At 36.7% G+C, this 22,490-nt stretch overlaps 1 protein-coding gene across 1 annotated transcript; it reads left to right on the top strand.

Moving 5' to 3' along the window:
* The first annotated feature begins 12,870 nt into the window (after positions 1–12,870).
* LOC115676957 (transcription factor bHLH18-like) lies at positions 12,871–15,882 on the top strand. Its single transcript, XM_030600002.2, has 4 exons — positions 12,871–12,915; positions 13,359–13,982; positions 14,132–14,506; positions 15,501–15,882. Exons 2-4 carry the CDS (start codon positions 13,362–13,364, stop codon positions 15,579–15,581), a joined length of 1,077 nt encoding a protein of 358 aa, XP_030455862.2. The 5' UTR covers positions 12,871–12,915; positions 13,359–13,361; the 3' UTR covers positions 15,582–15,882.
* Positions 15,883–22,490: the final 6,608 nt, after the last annotated feature.

Genomic DNA, 22,490 nt, shown 5'->3' with positions numbered 1-22,490 from the left:
AAAGATTCTGCTTTATACATATAATTTTTACGGTTAATACAATTAAAAATCTCAAACCAGTATCTTGCTAACACGTTTATCCTAAATTATTTTTTGTCTCATAAAAAATCTCAATTCGATACCTCCACGACAAATTACCCCGAACCAAATCTACCTTTCGTTAAAATGCATACGGTTTTCCACTTTAAAATTGTCATTCTCTACGTTAGATCCGTCTTACAATCGTCTACCATGTGCGCTGACATGTACTCATTGGAGGGAGATGTAAGGGAGGGTACTGGCTTGGGTTTTTCTATGAGACGAAAATTAGTTTGGAGTAAATATGTAATGAGATACTAGTTATTTTGTGAGACGAAAATTAATTTTTCATAAACTCATTTGAAATTTTTAATTCTATTAACCTTTCTGTTTATATCATGATTTGGCACTCCATGGTCATAATGTGTTAGTTGGCACATTAGAACGTGGGTCTCCTTTCATGATGAAGGGGTTCATCCCGCCATGTTGACACCACAAGCTCTTCTAGAAAGTTGAAATTCAGCATCTCTCTTACTCTAAACGCAAAAGCTCATATAGATCGACAACTTTAGATCTATATTCTAGATCTAAACAAGCAATTCCAAGTTCGTCAAAGTTTTACATCATCGATTCAAATACGTGGGATAAGAATAGCATAAGTGTGATAACTTTTGTATGGTACACATTTTAGTGCGATAACTTTTTTTTCGCTTACTTAAATGTCATATTGGAGAAAAACCGATGATTTGAGTGTTATTTCTAGCAAGTCATCCCACATGGACTTTTTACTTAATTTTCCATTTCAACGTGAATTTTTTTTTTGAATTTCTTTTCTTTTCGTTTTTATCTTTGCTTTGTTTTCTTTGTATCGGCAAGGATCACTAGTGATACTTGCCGGTCGCGGAGGCCCCACTCAGATTGGGCAAGGGCCACCTCGCCCTCGACCAATGGGACTGTTAAGGCCCTAGGCGAGGCCATCGCCTGCCACGAGCAAGGGCCTTCCCGCCGTCGCTTGTGGTTGGTGAGACCGTGATAGCCTTGCCCAAGACCTTCGCGGCCTCGCTAGCCATGAGCGAGGCCTTTGCGGCCGGTTGGTGACCCTCAGTGGCACAGAAAAAAAAGTAAAAGAAAAATTTAAAAATTTTAAAAAAATTGTCCATGTCAACGCCGGTGATGCTACGTAAGATGGCTGACATCCACGTCGGATTTTCTGGCGAAGCAAATCGCCGATGATACTTAAGTAATCTATTTTTTAAATTTGTGACACTTAAATAAGCGAACAAAAAGTTATGGCCCTCGTGTGAGCGCTATACGAAAGTTATGTCAATTCTGTTGTTCTTATCCCCAAATCTATTATATATAGTGATTGGGTGATGCGGCTAAGACAATTCTCAATGATTTTAGATATTTTCCCCCAAAAGCATACTTATCTTTTTTTATATAAGGTTAATACCACGAAACTCCAAACTAGTACACGTGACAAATTTACCCAAATTAATTTTTTAACCACTAAAAACCCTAAACTGGTACATCTGTAATAATGTTGGCCTCCATTAGTTTCTGTTAAATTTTATCGTCGAATTATTGAGTTGGATGACACGTGGTAGTTGACAGGTGTACCAATTTGGAGTTTACCCTCTGTTTGTTACATGTTTACCAATTTATAATTTTTCATGGTATTAATCCAATTTAACGGAGGGTAAATTTGCTACAAGTGTACCAGTTTGGGAGTTTTTAGTGATCAAAAAATTAGCTTGAGGTAAATTTGTCACAAATGTACTAGTTTGGGGTTTTTCATGGTATTATCCCTTTTATTTATATTTATGTATTATATACTATTTTACTTTTCAACTAACCTCATACTACTACTTGAATTAACTTACAACCAAGATCGGGTATTGCGGCTGAAAATATTGTTTAGCCGTAAATGGGGGAAAAATACTCAATGATATAATCTTATTATACGGATGTCAATTCAGTCCCAAACTTTTCAATTTCGACTATTCAATCCTAAACTTTTGCGCAAAATTTCAATATAGTCATTTCGATCAATTTTTGCTAGGAATCGCTGATATGACGATCCAGTTATTACCGGTTGTCCTACATGGCATACCACCATGCTAGTGATTTCGGTCAAAATTGGCCGGAAAGATTATATTGGAATATCGTAAAAAAGGTTATGACTAAATTGACAAAATTGGAAAGTTTAGAATTGAATTGACATTCGTACAAATTGAATAGATGACTTCCCTGAGATGGGAGGACGGGTTTTTGAATTTTTTTTCCGGAGTACAGTGTCCTTTTAGCTCACTTAAGGCTTAAAGTTGCGACAAACAAGATCGAGTGCTCTATGAATGCGGAGATTTGTTGACAAAATGACAGAAGGAACCACATGGGAAGAGGGATGGGAGCATATGAATTGCAAATAAAATACTGATCAAGTATAAAGTTCTGGTTCAAGGAAAGATCATCCTCATCTCCCATTTGTCTGGAAGTCTTCTTTAGTGCCGCTCAATGATTCGAATCTGTAGAAAACAAAGTTAAGAAACATGTTGAGCCAATGCCCAATTCTGTTTAGTATAAAGATCATCCTCATCTCCCATTTGTCTGGAAGTTTAAAGTTGTGGCTCAAAGATTCGAATCTGTAGAAAACGGCCGGGAAGATTTCGTGTAAACACTCACCAATTACCATCTCATTATGGAGATATTTTTTTTTCTTGTTAACGAGTACCCACGATATACTTGTTAATATTAAGAATGTTTTTAATTGTCTCATGTTGAACTTTCCTTAATTGCTTGTTTTACAAGTATCCACGAGATACTCGTTAATCAAATTTTTCTCTAAATGAAACATGTCGAAAATTCTGTCGTATGACTAATTTATACGGGTATTAACTAGGTAATTAAGTGTAAATCAATGTCGTTTTTCAATAGTTTATAAACATTCTTTCAAGAAAGGGATTGAAGACTCTAACTCATGGATAATCGAACGCAAGACCAACCTAGCTAGTATCAATTTTTTTTTTTGGTCAAATAGCTATAGTATCAATTAATTTGTTAGAGAATATGCTCTCTATTTTTTTTTTGTAAGAGTTCTCCACATATAAACATATGGCTAGTGAAATATTTTTTCCACTGACAATTAAACTTCATATAGACTCATTAAAAATATCGTTAAAAAAACGTCATTGGTCAATAATATTGATAATGTACGAGCTATAATGACCAGGCTCCAGCTAATACAAGGAGATGATCCACATTTCTTTATGAATTCAAACCCTAGGCCACAACGCCAGAGTAGAGCCTTGAAATCCGCTTCTGTCAAATTAAGTAGACTACATTGTTTTAATTGGACGAGATTATTCTGACCATAAATTACTAAACTACGTTGTCAGGATCGAGAGGAAAGAGCCTTTCCGTGCAAATGGTAGCCTAGGTTTTTTATAAAATCTGCAGGAGGCATGAGTACACGTGACAAGTTCGTGTAAAATATGCTTTCCAGATAAAGGTTACTAAACTCCATCAGCTTTCGGTCCGATTCTCATCATTTCATTCCCAGTAGAAATGAATTATAATAATCATTATTATCGTAGGGTATATCTAGAGCTTTTAGGAACTAAATTTGGACCAGCGTGTTCGCCTGGTATGAACCGAGAATCGGACCTTAGGCCAGTCAATTTTTACAGCAAATGACATCTCAGTCGAAAACCTGTAAAACCGAACCACCGGCCATTTTGCATGTGATTAAAGTAATAAATAAGAGGATGATCTTAAGATATGATGTTCATCAGAAGCTAGGTAATAAGACTACTGAATCGAGGACCAACCCTGTCTACTCAATCTATCAAGTACAATAAGCTATTATCAAAATATTCATTCAAAAGGAAATAAGGGAGTTCATAACATTTGGCACTTCAAAATTAATGCAAAAGGACAACGAAATAGTCCTCTTGAAACTCTCGTAGTTTTGACTTGTTCCACCGTTTGAAGAACCTTTTAATAGCGCCGTTTATCTCACTGTATATAAAGAGATATGATAGACTCACGATACCTAGTAAATGACTCTCTATCAACAAAATAGCTAGTAGAAATCCTTCTCGACTCCTGTTTATGCCCTCAATGTGCACCCCATCGAACTGTGGTCATATCATTTTATGACACAATGCCAAAAGGAGACTGTTATTGTGTGCCATGGACACTGTAATCAAGCTACATTTGATGTGATTTGAACATGTGTACCGAAACATAAGTATGTTTTCAATGTCTCACGTCATGTGAATTACTACACTTCACAAGGAAAATATGAATATTCTTATTTAGTAATGAATAGCCCATCCGTTTGCCTCTATTATGGGATTCGCTTTTGCTTTCTTTTCCTTTGACTACTAAGATGTTTCGGTTTGCCATTGCTCTAGAGAAATTGCTCTTCTGCGCAGGATCGAACAGTGAAAACACCAAATGTGAGTTTCAAAGTTTATGAAGATTTTCGGCAAAATGACACTATAAGTGCCATAACTTGTGTACGGCGCTCACTTTGGTGCCATAACTTTTTTTCGGATCACTTTGGTACCAAGTCGGAGGAAAAACGATCACTTAAGTGTCATAACTTTTTTTGGATCACTTTAGTGCTAAATTTTTAAAAACGATCACTTAAGTTCTAAAATTTTTGAAAAACAAACATTTAAGTGCTAAAATTTTTGAAAAACGATCACTTAAGTGCCAATCTCCGGCGAGACTCCGGCGAGCCACGTCGCCTCAGAAATTAATAAAAAAATGCCACGTCGATTTCCGACGAAAAATTGTGTACGGCTCCGGAGTTGGCACTTAAGTGATCGTTTTCAAAAATTTTAGCACTTAAGTGATCGTTTTCAAAAATTTTAGCACTAAAGTGATCCAAAAAAAGTTATGGCACTAAAGTGAGCGCCGTACACAAGTTATGGCACTTGTAGTGTTCTTTTGCCGAATATTTTCTCTACAGAACGTAAGCAAACCAATGTTCAACTGGTTTCAGCTTTTGGTGATCTATTCTGATATATGTCTGGAACATATATATATATATATATATATATATATATATATATATATATATATATATATATATATATATATATATATAAGAAGAAATGGAAATGGAACTGGAAAGGAAAGAGAATGGAACAGAATGGGGCGCTATCTTCATCCATGTTTGATAGTGTCCAAGAATATGAGAGTCGAATTGAAATCAAAGAAGGTAAACATATAAGGGAGAAAGAATCCTGGCATAGGGTAAGTAAATTATAGTCCTAGTAACTTGATTAATGTGTGTAGGGCGTTTCTTCCTCTTAGGAAGAGTCCTTTCTACCCATGTCGGTGGTAGCTCTTTTAATGGCGTCAAACCCAGGAATACGCCCATAAACCCTGGCAGCTGATCTTTTCCCTCTCTTTTTTTTTTGGTTTTTTAACCTCTGTAGCTTTTGACTGGTGCTGCTTTCTCAGTATTGGGCTAATATGGACGAAGGGGGTCCTTCAGATGCTCGAGCGGCCCATCTCTGCAGAAAATTAGGAAAGTTATAGTCAGATGATAGAAACGTAGTTATTGGTGGAGTTGTATCAAGAGAGGAGTTGATTGAATGTCAACTGGACACTCTTTATGTAGCTGCTGACAGACCCAAACATTAATGTCCTAGCTTTTCAAAAATTCAGTGAGAAAGGCATGGAAGACCGAGAATGTGAATATCTCTCTCGAGTACTTGATGGTGGACCTTCCTCATTTGCAAATCATCTTTTACTTCTAAAAGGGGAGGGCGCCAATGAAGGCTAATGGCCCTGAAAGAGGTTATTTGAGAGTTGCAGGACTTCGTTGATTGGGGAAGAACCTAGTGACCCCCCATCTAGTGACTGCGAGGGTTCGCCCGCGTCGGAGATTTAACCTCGCTGGTGGAGGCCAACGACCGCCTCCACGCATACACTGTTGCGAAATTCAAATCGGCATCAGTATAAATATTACAAACAATATAGAGCTGTAAAGAAACGAAATTGTAATAACAAAGTTGGAATCGATACAAATGAATACCGAGGCCTGTGTTTGACACAGTGTCCTTAAAACAGATTCGTTCCCTCCAGTACGCGATCGAGGTTTCGTGAACGTCTATCTCCCAGGATACAATGGTTGACAGCGAAGAAGAGAGCACGGCACTTCCAAGCTTCCGGCGAACTTGAACAAACTCGAAATGAACACTATCGAAAAACAGTGCAAATGCAGAGAGAGTGTAAAACCAGAGGAAGAATGATTTCGATAAAAAGGAACAGAGGGGAGAGCAATTCGGGAATAATAACGGCCGATTAAATCTGTCGTTACAAAATCAATACGAATAACGGACGATTAAATCTGCCGTCATAAGATCAATACGAATAACGAACGATTAATTTTGCCGTTATAAGATCAATACGTATGGGAATAACGGCTGATTAAATCTGTCGCACGTTATGAAATTCGTAACTGTTTGAGTTGAGTTGAAAGGAAAAATAAAATCAGAAGGCAAAATTGGGCTCGTCGCGAGGCCCACTTTTCGGTCCTGCAATCGTGTACGCGGGATGTGCGCTCGCGCCCAAGTTTCAACTTGTCGGGGGTCGGATTGCACCCCCCCTGCGCCTGCGCGCGAGGCAGAGAGTTTGTGCTATGATAGTTACCACTTCAAATAAGTGTAACTGTATATAAAGCACTCCATAGCCTTCTTTCTTTTCCGATGTGGGACTAGTGTTTTTCCACATCCCACTTCCAACTCAAGGGTGTTTTTTGAGCATCAATTTCTCATTCATTCACCCATCAATTTATCCCATATTTCCAACAATCCCCCACATGAATGAAAATTGTTTTAGTTTTGACTCTGTGATAATGTTCAACAATTGAAACCTGCATAGGATAGGTAGGTATTACCCTTTGAACCTTCCCTTGTGAAAGTATATTTACTTTATTAGTTGTCCAGTAGACATGATGTCCTTGAACTGTCCAGCTTTCTTATGTAAATGAACCATACACTTCACACAAGAATCATCTAAACGTTTGTTCAGTTCTCATAGTTATATTCGTTTTGGCCATGAACATCAACCTGGTTCTGCAAGAGTTTCTAAAGAATTTAGCCCTAATAATTCTCCTTTGAAGCGGCCCCACTTCTCTCTTACATAGATGATTACTTAATTTTGAGTAATTTGTTTACTCCACTTAAGAATCATTAAAGCAAAAATGCTATCCTTTCCTTTACAATATCACTGTTATTTTATATATGAATGGTTTTAGGAATAACCCCCACAGTGACATCACTAAGTTTATATAATTAGGTTGTCCCTTTGAACCTAGATCTTGGGATCTCCAGTCAACTAGGTTGGATTTCCTTTATATCAACTTATTCTTTCATGGGCTTCAGTCCCATTCCTCTTGTCGATTTCTCAACTAACTCTCTGTTTAACCATTTGGTTAGCGGATCCGCAATATTATCCCTTGACTTTACGTAGTCAATTGAGATAATTCCTGTTGAGAGTAGTTGTCTAATGGTATTATGTCTACGACGTATGTGTCTAGACTTTCCATTATACATATTACTCTGTGCTCTTCCAATCGCAGATTGACTATCACAATGTATACTTATTGGTGGCACAGGTTTCTGCTATTTTGGAATATCCTCTAAGAAATGGCGTAGCCATTCAGCCTCTTCACCACTTTTATCTAATGCTATAAATTCAGATTCCATTGTGGATCTGGCTATAACAGTTTGTTTACAGGATTTTCAAGATACGGCTGCTCCTGCTAGTGTGAATACATATCCACTAGTAAATTTTGAGTCTTTTATATCAGATATCCAGTTCGCATCACTATATCCTTCCAGAACAGCTGGGTATCTGGTATAATGCAGGCCATAATTCCGAGTATATCGTAAGTACCTGAATACTCTCACTATTGGTTTCCAATGGTCAGCACTCGGATTGCTTGTGTATCTACTTAATTTACCAACCGTATAGGCAATGTCTGGTCTAGTACAACTCATTAAGTACATTAGACTTCCAACAACTCTAGAGTACTCTACTTGAGAAATACCCTCTCCTCTATTCTTGGAAAGATGAAGACTATTGTCTAATGGTGTTCTAGCAATACCAGAATCATTCATGTTGAATTTTTCAAGAATCTTGTCCACATAGTGCGACTGGTTTAAAATAAGACCTTCTAATGTTCTTGTGATTTTAATTCCTAAAATCATATCAGTAGGTCCCATATCTTTCATGTCAAATCTTGAATTCAACATATACTTGGTAGATTTGATCATTTTATCATCACTACCAACAATTAATATGTCATCTACGTAAAGACATAAAATGACATAGCCATTTGTTGTCTCTTTAATGTAGACACATTTATCACATTCATTGATCTTAAAACCATTGGTAATCATTGCATTATCAAACTTTTCATGCCACTGTTTTGGTGCTTGTTTTAGGCCATACAATGATTTCACCAATTTACAGACTTTTCTTTCTTGTCCTGGAACTATAAAACCCTCAGGTTGTTCCATGTAGATTTCTTCATCCAAATCACCATTTAGGAAAGCTGTTTTTACATCCATTTGATGTACTTCCAGATTTCGCAATGCTGCAATTGCAATTATCATCCTAATGGAGGTTATTCTCGTCACAGGAGAATAAGTATCAAAGTAATCTAAGCCTTCTCGTTGTTTGTATCCTTTGATCACAAGTCTGGCTTTGTACTTATCAATGGAGCCATCTGCTTTCATTTTCCTTTTAAAAATCCATTTGGACTTTAAAGGCTTACAACCAGGAGGAAGATTCACTAGCTCCCAAGTATGATTCTGCAAAATAGAATCAACTTCACTTTTTATTGCTTCTTTCCAAAGAGGTCCCTCAGAAGAATTTACAGCTTCTGCATAATTTAATGGTTCCTTTTCTAACAAATAAGTTAGAAAATCATTTCCAAAAGATTTTTCCACTCTTGCTCTTTTGCTACGTCTCGGTTCTAGTTCATGATCTGAGTCATGAATTTCATGAGCCGAATCGTGACTTTCTTCATTCATAGTTTCATTCTTTCGTTTAGATGAACTTGATCCATCATTGGATTTACAAGGAAATACATTTTCAAAGAATGATGCATTCCTAGATTCCATGATCGTATTCTTGTGTATATCTGGAATTTTAGATTCATGCACAAGAAATCGATATGCATTACTGTTATGTGCATAGCCTATAAAGATACAGTCCACTGTTTTAGGACCTATCTTTGTCTTCTTTGGTGTTGGAACCGCCACTTTTGCAAGACACCCCCACACTCGCAAGTGTTTGTAGGATGGTCTCCTACCTTTCCATAACTCATAAGGGGTTTTATCCTCTTTCTTTCGAGGTACCTTATTTAAAAGGTAATTGCTTGATAATATAGCTTCTCCCCACATATTTTGAGGCAAACCTGAATTTAGTAATATCGCGTTCATCATTTCTTTCAATGTGCGATTTTTACGTTCAGCAATACCATTTGATTGAGGAGAGTAAGGCGCAGTTATTTCATGTATAATTCCGTGTTGTGCACAAAATTCACCAATTGGTACTTCATACTCGCCACCTCTATCACTTCTCAATCTTTTAATTTTCTTATTGAGTTGATTTTCAACTTCATTCTTATAGAGAACAAATTTCTCTAAGGCTTCGTCTTTGCTTTTAAGCAAATACACATAGCAGTATTTGGTGTTATCATCGATAAAATTAATAAAATATTTATTACCACATCTCGTTTGAATGAATTTCAAATCGCAAACATCACTATGAATTAATTCAAGGGGTTCAATGTTTCTTTCAATTGTTTGAAATGATGATCTCGTTAATTTTGCCTCAACACAAATTTCACATTTATGTTTTGAATCAATTTGAAATGAAGGTATATGTTCCAAGTTAATTAATCTACGCAATGTATCATAATCAACGTGTCCTAGTCTACCATGCCATAAATTGGAAGACTCAAGCAAATAAACGGAAGACTTATTATCTTTATTGATAATTGTCATTACATTGAGCTTAAAAAGCCCATCAGTTACATATCCCTTCCCCACATACATTCCGGATTTAGACAAAATAACTTTATCTGACTCAAACACCATACGAAATCCATGCTTGTTCAACAGAGACCCAGAAACCAGGTTCTTTCGAATTTCTGGCACATACAGGACATTGTTTAGAGTCAACTCTTTTCCAGAGGTCATCTTCAGCAACACTTTCCCTTGGCCTTCGACAACAGAAGAGGCAGAGTTTCCCATAAAAACCTTTTCTCCATTAATTGGTTCAAGATTTTTGAATAGATCCTTGTTAGAGCATATGTGCCTAGTGGCACCAGTGTCAATCCACCATTCTTTCAGATTGGACCCAACTAAGTTTACTTCAGAAACCATTGCAGAAAGGTTTATGTTTGACACGTCTTGAGCGATGCCATTCACCATATTTGTCTCATAATTCTTCTTCTTCGGAAGTCTGCATTCCATAGATCTATGCCCCATTTTACCACAATTGAAGCATTTTCCTTGGAACTTGTTCTTGGAAACTCCTCCTTTTGGCCCCAGCTTTGGCTTGGCAATCTTCTTGTTCTTGTGGCCTTGTCTAAGCTCCACAACATTTGCCTTAGCTGTATTAGGATTGAACCCTTTGCGTTCAGATCCTCTATTGTCTTCTTCGATTCGAAGTCTAACAATCAGCTCTTCCAGGTTCATTTCCTTTCGCTTGTGCTTGAGATAGTTTTTGAAATCCTTCCACCCAGGAGGTAGCTTTTCAATAATAGCGGCCACTTGGAAGGTTTCACTCAAGATCATTCCTTCAGCCTGAATTTCATGCAAGATCACTTGAATTTCTTGCACTTGACTGATCACAGTCTTAAAGTCCACCATCTTATAATCAAGGAATCGACCGACAACAAATTTCTTTGCTCTGGCATCCTCTGTTTTATATTGCCGGTCCAAGGCTTCCCATAACTCCTTTGCCGTCTTTTTTGCACAATAGACATTGTACAATGAGTCATGTAAACCATTCATGACATAGTTTCTGCATAGGAAGTCAGAGTGCTTCCAAGCTTCAACAGCGTTGAAGGCTTGCTTATCCGTTTCTCCATCGGATATCTTAGGAGCTTCCTCAGTCAAGAATCTCGCAAGATTCAAAGTTGTTAAATAAAACAACATCTTCTGTTGCCACCTTTTAAAGTTCGATCCGTCGAACTTTTCAGGTTTCTCACCGTGGTGGACAGAAACCGCAGGATGGACAGAGGATGAGCCAGGCAGTTGGACAGTTGAGGCATAGGCAGAGTTTTTGGCGATGTTGTCAGCAGCCACATCGACACCATCGTTTCCAGCAGCCACATCCACGACTTCTTTACCCGTAGCCATTTGAATTTCTAAAAGCGCGATTCTGTTTTAAGATTGTTGCGAAATTCAAATCGGCATCAGTATAAATATTACAAACAATATAGAGCTGTAAAGAAACGAAATTGTAATAACAAAGTTGGAATCGATACAAATGAATACTGAGGCCTGTGTTTGACACAGTGTCCTTAAAACAGATCCGTTCCCTCCAGTACGCGACCGAGGTTTCGTGAACGTCTGTCTCCCAGGATACAACGGTTGACAGCGAAGAAGAGAGCACGGCACTTCCAAGCTTCCGGCGAACTTGAACAAACTCGAAATGAACACTACCGAAAAACAATGCAAATGCAGAGAGAGTGTAAAACCAGAGGAAGAATGATTTCGATAAAAGGAACAGAGGGGAGAGCAATTCGGGAATAATAATGGCCGATTAAATCTGTCGTTACAAAATCAATATGAATAACGGACGATTAAATCTGTCGCACGTTATGAAATTCGTAACTGTTTGAGTTGAAAAGGAAAAATAAATCAGAAGGCAAAATTGGGCTCGTCGCGAGGCCCACTTTTCGGTCCTGCAATCGTGTACGCGCCCAAGTTTCAGCTTGTCGGGCGTCGGATTTGCACCCCCCCTGCGCCTGCGCGCGAGGCAGAGAGTTTGTGCTATGATAGTTACCACTTCAAATAAGTGTAACTGTATATAAAGCACTCCATAGCCTTCTTTCTTTTCCGATGTGGGACTAGTGTTTTTCCACATCCCACTTCCAACTCAAGGGTGTTTTTTGAGCATCAATTTCTCATTCATTCACCCATCAATTTATCCCATATTTCCAACATGCACAACCTCCACCTAAATGAACGGTAAATAGTGGAAGGACTTAACTGTACAAATCAAACAAGTTCAATAATTCACTTGGTCGGATACCTTTTGTTTTTCCCTCACCAAACACTTCCAAAGTAATTGCTCGAAATCACCCAGAAGAAAAGCTCCTTAGATCCACCCTATGGTCTCCTGGCCAGGAGCTTTCTCCTTTGTTTTGGTGTTTTTTTTTTATTTTCGTATAATTTGGCGATAATACTTTATTGCGGAAGGCTTGCCCATCCCGAAAATAATGGCCCCCTTCGTATAAAATATAATGTTAACAGCTAAACTACTCCAACCATCTCAAAAGAAATAGAGACTCAATCAGGAACCAATCCCATAATTAGGCACATGCAGGCTTCTGATTGGCACTCTACAATAGAAAAATGTTGCAATATCTTCATATTCGTCCCCATATCTTCTGAAGACCCATTTTTTAAGAATCCGTCTGGTCTAATCTCTAAGCAACTCCACCTCAACACTCAACAGCCAGAGAGAGATAAACTTTCTAAACAATTCACACGTGGGACTAAATGAAAATGATGGATGAATAGCTAGTTAGAACAGCTATATAAATGGAGGATCAAAAGCATTACCTTGTAGTTGTCTCGCGGGCTACAAGGAAAGGAACAGATAGAGCATTTTTCAGATAAAGCCAATAAGGTTAGTTTCTTCACTTGAATCTATCTCCTTCCGTTACAAGATCATAAGTACATGTCGCATCTCATCTCATCTCTTGCACGCTAATCTGTGAACAACATCAGTGTTCCTCTGAGCGACGGCACAGTTTCTGCTGCTTCTTTTTTTTCATTAGTTGCATTTGTGTCGAGGAGCAAAACCACACGTAGTTATTTACTATCTGGATTTGAATTTTGTCTAACTCCTGCAAGATCTAATGCAGAACTTAGAAGGGTTATCATCTGCGTCATTTTTATTTTCATAAATGGAAATACTTTCCACAAAATGGTCAACCAAAACGGTAACATAAAAAATTTCTTAACTTTGAGCCATAAAAACTATGTATACAGCGACTAATTTAAGATCTGTTTCAATAGTGTCGTAATGGACTTTTTTGTTTCTGCCATGTGGTATCATGAATGTTACAGAGAATGGATGACTTCAACAACTTCATCCACCAATACAACACCAACTCTCCTGATAATGGAGGGCTCATGACTGAAGAAATTGCAACTGCACTGGGACAGACTAATAACAAAAACAGTAACTTGCAGAACTGCTTGTATCCGAACCTCCATGCTTCATACCCTCCTTTCACTTCCCAGAACTCCATTACATCCACCACCACCACATGCAGTGACTCGTCCAGCGAGAGATCTTGGACCGGTCACGAGAGGCCCTCCAAGCTCTTGAAGGCAAGCACCTGCGGTTCTTCCTCCTCCTCACACCTCGTTTCGTTCTGTACATCAGCTTCAATGGCCTCGAACCTCCAACAGCAAGTTTATGGGAATTCGCAAAACCCTTCTGCGACGCCGAAGAAAGAGGCAGTTTCTCAAGAGTACAATATGACTTTCGGGTCTTTGAACTCTGGTGTTGTTTATCCCAATAACCAAAACTCCGGCCCAAAAGCCGGTCTGGGGATTAAGAGAGCTTATCCTGTTTCAAGGACTCCATCAAGTGCTCAAGACCATATTTTAGCCGAAAGAAAGAGGAGAGAGAAGCTTAGCCAGAGGTTTATTGCTCTATCTGCCATTGTTCCAGGCCTAAAAAAGGTACTAATCGAGATTTTTTTTAGTTAAATCATATTCGATTCCATTATACGCCACAAAATGGATACTTGTGATAAGCAAAAGGGTAATCATGATTGCTTAATCGATCGCATTTGGATCGAATATTTTAATTGATTTCCTCTTTTCTATAGATGGACAAGGCCTCTGTTCTTGGAGATGCTATTAAGTACTTGAAACAGCTTCAAGAACGTGTGAAGTCGCTAGAGGAGGAGTCGAAGAAGAAAACAATGGAATCGGCGGTCTTCGTGAAGAAGTATCAGCTCAGCACCGACGATGACTGTTCGTCTTGCGATGAGTCCTCCGAGGATCACTCTGCGAACCAAGCATTGCCCGAGATCGAAGGTCGGGTTGCGGACAAGGACGTGCTCATCCGCATTCATTGCGAGAATCAGAAGGCTATCGCGGCAAGAATCTTTGGGGAAGTGGAAAAGCTTCACCTATCCATTGTTCAAAGCAATGTGGTGCGATTTGGCAGCTCCACTCTTGACATCACCATTGTTGCTCAGGTACATATTAATCTCAGCATCTTCCTCTAAGTTGATTAATAATTACTCCACGCAAAAATCAATGCAAAAGGGTCCTTTTTTTTGGGGTGGAAGCGCTTTGCCACTTTTATACCTTAGTGAAAAATACCACGTTTGATTGCAAATCTGGGTTTCTTTGCTTTAAAAAATGCTAAACTTTCGTGTTTCATGTTGTCCAATCAAAATATAAGGAAGATCTAGATTTAAAGAAAGGATTAATACCATGAAAAACCCTAAACTGGTACATCTGTCATAATTTTACTCCAAACTATTTTTTTGACCACAAAAGACCCCAAACTGGTACACTTGTAATAAATTTATCCCAAACTAATATTTTGATCACTAAAAATTCTAAACTGGTACATTTGTGACAAATTTATCCTCTGTTAGTTTCCGTTAAATTGAATTAATACCACAAAAAATTACAAAATGGTACACCTGTGACAAATAGAGGGTAAAACATAAAACTAGTACATCAGTTAACTGTCGCGTGTCATTTAACAAAGTAATTTGACAGTAAAATTTAATGGAAACAAGTTGAAGGTAAATTTGTCACAAGTGTACCAGTTTTGGGTTTTTAGTGATCAAAAAATAAGTCCGAGGTAAAATTGTCACAAATATACCAGTTTGGGATTTTTCATGGTATTAACTCTTAAAGGAAAGGGCTTCATGTTCTTTCGTTTATTACTACTATTTCAAGTTCTCAATCATGACCGGAACAGAAAAGGTATGAACAGCATTAAAAGGCTTGGTGATTGATAATTATACAAAAAGGTAGCATATTTCAGAAAAATTAGTATAAGAAAAGTGAGGGTTCATATAAAAAATCAAAGAAATTCTCTATACATACAAAAACTGAGGACAAAATTCTGAAATTCAAATGCAGCTCGATCTATTAATGATCTAAGAAAACTATTTCCTCTTTTTGTTTAAGCTTTTGTTGTCTTGTCTAATTATTTATTTATTTATATGCCAGATGGATGATGGGTTTAGCTTGACAGTCAAGGAGATAGTGAAGAATCTGCGGTCTTCATTGTTGAAGTTCTGGCTCACGTGAAGCTGTTGAAGTTCCTTGCTGTTTCATGTTGCTTCCTCCTCTGTAAAACCCAATTTACCAAAGCTCCAGTTCGTAAAGGTTGTGATTTCGTGCAGGGTTTTTTCTCGTATTCACTCTTGTTTTTGCGCGGTTCAAAGATGCTTGTACGCCACGTTGAGGGAGTGAACCCATGCATGATGCGAAAAAAGATGTTTCCATTCAACTTTTTCTTCTTTTTTCTCATTCCCCTTATGTTTTAGGAGGATTTATGGAATACTCCATGTAATAGTCTTTCAATAAGAATGAAAAGCTGTTTTTATTATATCCTTGTTCCTTGTGGGCTCGTTGCTCATCTAATTCAAAATTTTGTACATCTTTGGAGTTTGAGTCTCATCAAGTTCACCATAGAACCAATGTAATTAAATTGTCGTAAATTGCAAACACTTTATTAAAAGGGAGAGATTTGTCGCCGTGAGTGCATTCCTTTAATTCCAAATGGATATGCAAGAGGTTGAATCAGGTAACATTATCTAAACAATTACATTCTATACAGTTTAGGACGAGAAAAGAACGAGCTTACAATCGTTTACAATTCCACACCCCCACATCTATCTATGATATATATAGTTAAAATCGGAGTTAAGAGAATGTTCTCTCGTGTGTATGTCACGTGACAATTCATTTTGCCTATATGATTGTCACATGGCATAATGCACGGCATTGTTTTGCCACTAGCCTACATTCGACCCATAAATTTTTTGTTCGTTAGTTTTTGTTATCTACTAATTTCTGTTTTTCTTATTGAATTTAAATTTGAGGAAATTGAGAATATGGAAGTTAAGAGTTTTTAGCAACACAAAAAAAGTTTGGATAATTGTGTCACAGTAGGCATATTTTGAGGTTTTTTTTTGTGGTATCAACCTTTAATTTAATGTGTTAAAATATGAATGATGACAAAGTTCATGAGTTTTAATTGTTGTAATAACACTTTTGTCCCTTGTTAATAATAAAATTCAAATATTTGAGTATATATTTGGAAAAATAAATAAAGAGAAAATATCTTTGGTTATGTGGTTAAATGATATAATGTATTTTGAAAATATACATTGTGAATTTAAGGAAATCAATTTATATAATTTGCAGCATATCTTATTTTACTACATGAAGACATTTTACTTATTTTAATATATTTGAATCAAATAAATTGTAGAAAATATTAGAATATATATTTATCGACATGAAATTGAAAAAATGAATAAAATTTATAAAATAATAGCTAATTTATAACACAATTGATTAAATTTACATCTTATAATTATGAGGAAATTAATCGAAATAAACAACTCATGTTACTTTAATATCACCAATATTTTTGTCCCAAACTCACAATAAAATATTTTTGACGTAAAGCAAGATCAATTTGCAACTTATTTATGATATAGAGTTTTTTTTATTTCATTTAGTTTCATTTTCTACTTTTTGTATAGACTCGTTTCAGATATAGCTTCCATTATTGTACGTTAGAAATCATTTTTTTCTATTAATCTTCTGTGTGCTTAGGAAGCATAACATTATAACTACTTTTTCGTCATGTATTAATCTTACGCCTTCGTAAAGCATGTTATGCTTCTTGAAAACTATACGTATAATTATCAAATAAAACCTCATCTCCTCTTACGTCACATCTCATATACTAGATTACTAACTATTCAAATATATGTAGATACCATCGCCAAATATATATATATACACACACACACACACATAGACACCGCATCCTCGTTTCTCTTCCACAATCTCCCACTTAGAGTTAAAAATGTTGTTTTAGTAGTCTTCTTTCATTTATCGTTCTAACGTAGGTACTCTATCCAATTTGTAATGTTTTGTTTGGAATGAAAAGTTTATTTCTAGAAAAAAATTTTATATGCAAATAGACATACTGGGCAGGCTAAGCGACTAGTTTTGCTGTTTGATGCTACTCATAAAATCTCATTCTATGGGAAATTTAAAGTTCTTACACTAAGGAATGTCCGGGCGACTTGGGAGTCGAACTATGTAAATTGATTTTGAGCGACGTCTCTCTCACATTTGAAGGCCCATTTGTATTCGCGACAAGGACAACCTGGTTTGAGGTCCTTCAAACTATACAGAAATATCCAGCTTGGAATGAACTTATAAAAATGACCCAAATGATTAATCAAATGGATTCTGGCTTGAACCAGCTTGATAACTATACTATTAATTAAAGAACGACAGAAGATATGGATCTTAACAACAATCTCAAGTGATCCCCATTGGGATCCTGTCTGTCTTTTCCCTGACACGGTCAATACCTACTACTACTCAAACTCTTTGGGCTTTTTGCCCCAGTTTTCATTGTCTGTATTGAGGGGAGATGAGTGGGAGGAGGTGTTTTCTGTTTGTATCCAGCAATTCAACGCAGGGACCGCACGTGGTTAAGCCTTAAAGTTCATAGTTATCATTCTAAACCAGATTCTGGTATACATGTTACAGAGGACATTGAACGGGAGTTCACACGCGAGTTCTTGCTTCGAGGGAGGATTTAGGGTTTCCACGAGAGGGCGTGAGAGGATTGACATCTAGAAGGCTCGATTGCCAAGTGACATGATGAAAAATATCGTAAGCTAAGCTTTTTTGGGGGGAGAAGAGACCCATTCGCCATTGGAGAGAGCACTATTACCGTTCTTCAATGATGAGTTTGCGCGTAGCTATGTTATATAGAGAAATACTTATGTGATTGCCCTTAATCTGTTATGCTAGCAAAGCCTTGTTATATATATAGAGAAGTATTGAATGGCTACTGAATAAGGTCATGCCGTGAGGTAATTTGTGTGGTGAATCGATGGGTGTTTAGTGAAGACATGGATTTAAGATAGATGGCCCATGTCATAATGACATGAGTCAACACCAAGCACGTCAAAAAAAAAAATGGGAAAATGAGAAGCGATTCTTAAACTTTGGTTCAATGTGCAATTTTGTCCAAAAAATTTTAATTTGTTCAATGTGGTCCCTGAATTTTGGTCCAATGTGCAATGTCGTCTATGAACTTTTAATTTGTTCAATGCAGTTCATGAACTTTGGTCCACCGTTCAATGTGATCTCTAAACTTTTAAATATTTTCATATAGTTTAAAGACTACATTCAACATCTATCAATAGTTCATGGACTACATCGAACAAATTAAAAGTCTAAGAATGACTTTGCATATTGGGTTAAAGTTTATGGACTATATTAGATAAATTAAAAATTTATGGATGGCATTTCACGTTGAACTAAAGTTCATGAATCATTTGTACTATTAACCCTTTTCAAAAAGTTTAGAAGTAGACCGTTAAGTATTTTCTAATGAGCCCATCTTCCAGCCCACCATGCAAAAAGTCTCTAGAACGTGTTCCAAAATGGCAAACACAACTCAAGATCTTGTAACTGATCCAGTTAGCTTGCATGGGCCCAACATACTTTTTTAATAATTGAACCTCAAGACTAGGGCCCTCTTTAAGAAGAACTAAATAACAATTTATTTTCTTACCATAGATATAAACATAAATGCGAAGTGCAAATAATACATGCAGATTTCAAGCCGAGAAGAGCATGAGTCTCACTCTAGAAGAATGGAAAGAGCAAGAAGAATTAAATCATGAATTTCTTTCCATCCATTAAATAGGAAAGCTTGACCAGACTAAGGTTTTCTGTACAATCTCAACCAATATTTTACAAAGAGACATGTTTTATCAAATTAGATGAAGCAAAGTTTGGAAACGTTACTAGTTGCCACTCAACACTTCAATTTTGGCATAAATCCTCCTGATGTTTCCAAATCAATTTCAATGCACCCCTAATGGAGGCTCTCGCCAAATTCTCATCAGAAAGTCAATCACGTGCTCCTACGTAACTAGGTAACAAATCTCATCAGAATGTCAATCACATTGCAAAAAAAATTTAAACACCAGAGGGTAATTTGCATCTATGTAACAAATCTACAGGGTCTAGAAAGAACATTTTTGCCCTCTAGTTCTTGCAGGCGACACATCACGTGACAACACTTGATCGTTTTCAGGTGACAATGTGCTTGCAATCAAAGCTGGGGGCAGTAGACTCGATTTGAAAACAGCAGGGAAATCGTGCCAAAATTGAGATATTGTGAGGTAAGTTGCAACGACCCCAAAAATCTTGGGGGCAACTGGAAATGAGTGACCAGTTTGGCTGAAGCTGATACACAATAACTTAGATATATCAACGTAGCGAAGCTCTCCAAAACCCAAATGGATTATTTTCCTAGCTTTAAGAACTCCAACCTAGTACATACAATCTATGGTTGAAACCTTGAATCTTGTTTCGTTTGATAGTCCTGGAAAGATTGACATAATCGAGGCGAGGGCATCTGTTAACTGGCTTCTTCTCTTGTGTGAGTTACTTGTAGTTCTTTTGGAAAGAATTGGCTAAGAAGTACATTCAATCTCCAAGCGGAAAGGTCAGACAACCGATATGAACAAGTCACGTAGCCGAATCTTGATGCTGTCATGCAATCAAAGATGTATGTATAAAAGATATTTCTTCCGTCAGCGAGCCTAATAAAATGCATATAATGCTCATAAACAGATGCAAATAACAGATGGAATCACACTCTACTATTACCTGACATGAAACTCAAACTTGTAATTTACCTTGCTAAACAAACTGATTTGCTTAAGGGTTTTTGCTGACAAAAGCTTGTAAACCATCGATAAGTCGGACCACTTTACCTCAGACATATAGTTAAAAGCATTTCAGTTTCGGCGTGATTCTGCAGGCCTATTTCTCTCACCTTCTTGCATTTTAAAAGACCTCCTTGAGAATACATATCCGAAATTCTTACCTCAGATGCAAATTCTCGAACTGCCACCATTCTCTTTTCAAAAGCTGGATTCACTTCAGCTGAAGGAATGGCTGGTCTAATGCCTACTCATCAATCTCTTTTTTCTGCTCTTCCATTGGGAGCTCTCAAAAAATGAGTATAAAGTTCAAAAGTGATTCACAATCAGATTTTGGGGTTGTATGAGATCAGATATTTGGTAACCTAACTTCTACTATATGAAAAGTTAAGCTTTCAGATTGAAATTTGACTTGCTCCGAACTTATAGCGAGATTATTGGAGTGCATTTGAGCACATTCCGGGTGTCATCATCACTCCTTTCTTCGTGGCCATGTTTGTTTTCAGCTTAATTTATTTTTCATGATCAAACATACTGGCTACCGCCTGCAAGAGGAAATGCAGATTTCAGTATCTTGATGAGAATGAGAGTTTTGCGTGCGAAGCCAATTACAAAACTTGTTTACACCAAAAAATGACCAACTTTTGGTTATTATCAACAAGTGATAAAATTAGTCAATGAGAGTAGAGTTTGGCCATTAATGAAGAGAATTCTTGGTGACTTGAAGAGTGTCTACAACTTGCCAGTGAAGTTATTACCCCGTTCATTATCACCTAGAGAAGTCTTGCTTCATAATGTGAGACATCGTTGATGGAGATGGACTTGAGACGGAGGCACATGATGAGAATTTTGTAGATTAGATTGATTTTAAGGGGCAGCATGCTTAGAGAGATTTTGTCCATTCGAATCGGCTCGGTGTCCTCCAAAATGAATGAGTAAGCTTTAGAGGGGTTGGCAGGAATTATTTTCAAATCAAATAAGAGAATGCTGAATGAGATTAGCGAGTGCTTCAACACTAACGGTATAGTTATGTCTTTCAAAAGTGAAAATGAAACTATCACGATTTGGTAAGCAAAGGTTTGAGTAGAAACTGGCCATGACATATGGATAAACTTCTTCTTGCATAGAACAAAAGAAATTCAGGGAAAGCTGATCAAACAAGTCTTTGATGAAAATCCCATGCCTTTCGAAGTAAGAGAAATCGACAAAGCGATTTTTTGGACTGGTTATTAACCGCAAAAGATTGTCATAATCTTTAAACAACCTAATCGTCCCTCTCTAGGTTACATTGTTAGCCTCAACAAAATTATCAATTATATTTTGTTTAACCACTCTCATTTGAATTACTTATCAGTTCAATTATTCTATATATTTTTCTAATGTGGCCAACTTCTATTTATCTTGATTAGCACTCCCTTATATTTACTAACTCCTTGTAGAGATTACTAACCTAAATTAGAGTGATTCGCCAACATTTCTCCCATTAAATTTCTCCCTACTATTAAGGTTATTCGTTTTTCATTTAAGTCACTTATGTTTATTTGACTTTTTTTTGAAGATTTGCCAACTATTTATCGTTTACAATCTTTTTTACACTTCTTAGCAATGCCTTGAATTTACCAATTTTTTTAAAGAAATTACCTGGCTTAATTAGAGTGGTTTACCAACTTTTCTCTAGTAAAATGCTAACTAATTTTGGTTTATCAACTCTCATTTGATTTACTTAGCAAGTTTATTTTTTTAATTATCTACTTTTCTAATGTTTTACCCATCATAATTACCTTTCTTAACTACCCTTAAACTTACCAACTTTTATTTAAGTATTAATTTTGCTCAATGATGTTTTCAACTAGTTTTAGATTATCAACGCTCATTTGAGTTAACGTGTCAATGGTTTTTTTTTATTTACCAAATTTTCTATTAGGTCGCTTAATTAGGAGAAAAGTTAACAAGTCACTTACATAGAGGTTAGTAATTGCATATAATAGTTGGTAAATTTAGGGCGTTTGTAAAAATGGTACCAACTAATTTTGATTGCAATTAAATGATTGTGGGCGATTTTGTCTTTTTGGTGAAGATTGGCTGGAATTAGTTATATAAAGATTGGAAATAGCGCGCCCAGAAAATTTGATAAATTGAAGAAAAAACATATACATGTTGTTATGCAACTCAAACTAGAGTTAGTCACCTAAAATTAGTTGTTATCTTAATTGGAGAC

Source organism: Syzygium oleosum, unplaced genomic scaffold (assembly GCF_021117445.2).
Source record: "Syzygium oleosum isolate NSW1041296 unplaced genomic scaffold, Sole_v2.1 Sole_v2.35, whole genome shotgun sequence".
NCBI classification, from domain to species: Eukaryota; Viridiplantae; Streptophyta; class Magnoliopsida; order Myrtales; family Myrtaceae; genus Syzygium; species Syzygium oleosum.
The sequence above is the reverse complement of the archived record's forward strand: the minus strand, read 5'-3'. Positions and strand labels throughout refer to the sequence as shown.

Coding starts and splice junctions, on each gene's coding strand:
- LOC115676957 (XM_030600002.2), top strand. CDS start 13,362: ATGGATGACTTCAACAACTTCATCCACCAATACAACACCAACTCTCCT. Junction 13,983..14,131: donor TTGTTCCAGGCCTAAAAAAG/GTACTAATCGAG, acceptor TCTTTTCTATAG/ATGGACAAGGCCTCTGTTCT. Junction 14,507..15,500: donor ACATCACCATTGTTGCTCAG/GTACATATTAAT, acceptor TTTATATGCCAG/ATGGATGATGGGTTTAGCTT.